Here is a 2,500-nt window from a genome sequence, read left to right as displayed (position 1 = left end):
GCTTTCTAAGTAATCTGTGTTTCCACTTTAAAATTTAATAATCACAAGATTACATGTTCAATAACAAGGTTATTAAACTTTTCCTGTATAAAGTTTGTGAAGCATTTATAGTATAGACATATTATATGTTCATGTCAAAATGTAAAATATAACTTATGTTTACATCAAGCGAGATGTCCGTGTTGACCTTTAAGATCTCCTTTTAGTTATAGAAAAAAAAAATATTAAAAAAAAGAAAAGGCCAAGTTGGTAACTACATTGCCTGAAAACTTCTATTAAATATTAGTCTTTTTATAACACAAATTTTCTATAAAATAATTTTGTGCTTTTGCATGAAGATTAATTCCATGATCATTTTGTAAAAAAATAGTCATAAAAATAATAATATTAATCAAAACAATAGTTTTTTTTGAGCATTAAGTGAAAAACTACTTATTTGCGGACAATTGAAATGCGGTATTTGTAAGCATACTATTTCCCCTTTAAAATTATACAAACTTAGGTGCATAAAATTAAAAATAATGGTGCATAAGATTAAAAAAAAATGAAAATAAAGTTTTGTCCGTATTGTGTATAATTTAAGGAAAGGTCTAATAACTACTATGCGTATTGTTTAAAAGCAAAGAAAATGTTCTGTCTAAAGCAAATAAAAAGTGTGTAATGTTTTTCAAAAAGGTGTTCCTCTCTCTCTCTCTAGCTCTCTCTCTTACTCTGTCTCTCCCTCTCTATCTAGGTATCAGTCTATCTGTCTGTCTCCCTATTAGTCTATCTTACACTGTCTGTGTAAAGTCTATTTACAATTTATGAAGAAGTATCATTAAATAATTCTAAATCAAGAAACAAAACTAACCTTTAGTGGGTGATACAGGTCGTGACCTGCGAGGGCTAGGGCTACGTGAGCGGAGGGGGTTGCTGACAGTGTATGCATCTTGTCTGAATCCAATCGTCCTTCGGAGTGAAGACACGACACTACTCAACTTGTACTCAACATCACGTTTGGCTCCTTCCAGACGTGACAGTTGATTCTCTAAAGCATTTACGCGACCCTCGGAACCACTTATTTTCAATCGGAGCTCAGACAATTCGTTATTAGCCGCATCAAGAGAGATCTCGAGGTTCTTCTTCTGGTCCTCCAACTTCTTCTCACAGTGATGATTGTCGTCCATTGTAATCAAGAAGTTCTTCTCTTTTAGGGCATATTCATCTTGAAGTTCAGCCATCTTGCGTTGGACATTAGCCAGCTCCTTGCGTAGAGCATCCCGACTGGCCTCAGTCTCAACAACCTGGTGGAGAATATAAAAGAAAAATTAGTCAGAAGAAGAAGAAGAAAAACAAAAACATTTCTTATTCCCTATACTACATGGATCTAAAAATACAGTGATAGGAATTGTTAGTTCAAATATGTGTGTCATGTACATATATATACACATATAGAATATACATAAACAAATGTATACACACACATACATATAAACATGCACATATACACACATAAATATGCAGACATACATGCATATATAAATGCATACATAAGTATAGTAATTGTCTGTACATACATAATAAGTATATTCATATATACATACACATAAATATAATCATGCATACATACATACATATATATATATACACACACAAACACACATATATACATACACATAAATATTATGTGACTATATTATCATGAATACATATATACACACAATCATATATATTTATTGTGTGTGTGTGTGTGTGTGTGTGTATATATATATATATCTAGAAACCATATATTTTCAAAAGCATAAATAATATTACATGATTACCTACATCTATGTATATGCATAAACTTGTAATATTGAAATCAATATAGGAATGGGCATCTTTTCTTTTTCTCAGTACTCATCTATATCATTTTTTATGATTTGTTTAATTATTATTTCATGATTATTGTTTTTTTCATACTTAACCTTCTATTTGCACTATTTTTATTGTTATGGCTATTAAACTATTATTACTCATATTTAGAATAATATCCATATATTTATTTAATCTATATTCATTTATACATATCTATTTTCATATCTCTACTTGTCTATTTTATTTTATGTGTATGAATATATATATGTACAGTTATTTGGTAATATGTGTATATGTGTATGCACCTATATATGTCTGTGTGTGTGTGTTGGTGTACACTTTACAATGGAACTGTGGTTCAAATAATAATTATCATCTCTACCAACATTATTATTATTATTATTATAATTATTATCAATATTATTATTTTACTATATTTACTATTATTTTTGTTTCAACTAATATAATTTTCCATTATACTAATAATTATAATAATAACATTATTAATAATAATAATTTTACCATTCAACACATTCATTTCAGTTTCTAAAAATTTATTATGCATATCGAAATCAGTTGCGTTTTGATATTTGCTGCCGATTGAAATGAACTCTAATGCATTACAAAAGTAAACAAATAAAAAAATATGTTCTTTCATAAAGGG

At 28.6% G+C, this 2,500-nt stretch overlaps 1 protein-coding gene across 8 annotated transcripts in view; it reads right to left on the bottom strand.

Annotated features, from left to right (window-relative positions):
* LOC145290702 (uncharacterized) overlaps positions 1-2,500 on the bottom strand; it is a 576,300-nt gene that overhangs the window by 54,146 nt on the left and 519,654 nt on the right. For all 8 annotated transcript variants that reach the window (XM_080136503.1, XM_080136504.1, XM_080136510.1 and 5 more), the window contains one exon: positions 851-1,283. In XM_080136503.1, coding sequence (XP_079992629.1) covers positions 851-1,283 — 433 coding nt within the window. The remainder of the gene's footprint in view (positions 1-850; positions 1,284-2,500) is intronic.

This window comes from Euprymna scolopes, chromosome 2, assembly GCF_053919585.1.
Source record: "Euprymna scolopes isolate OS-2025 chromosome 2, ASM5391958v1, whole genome shotgun sequence".
NCBI classification, from domain to species: domain Eukaryota; kingdom Metazoa; phylum Mollusca; class Cephalopoda; order Sepiida; family Sepiolidae; genus Euprymna; species Euprymna scolopes.
This window is presented reverse-complemented; position numbering and strand designations above follow the sequence as displayed.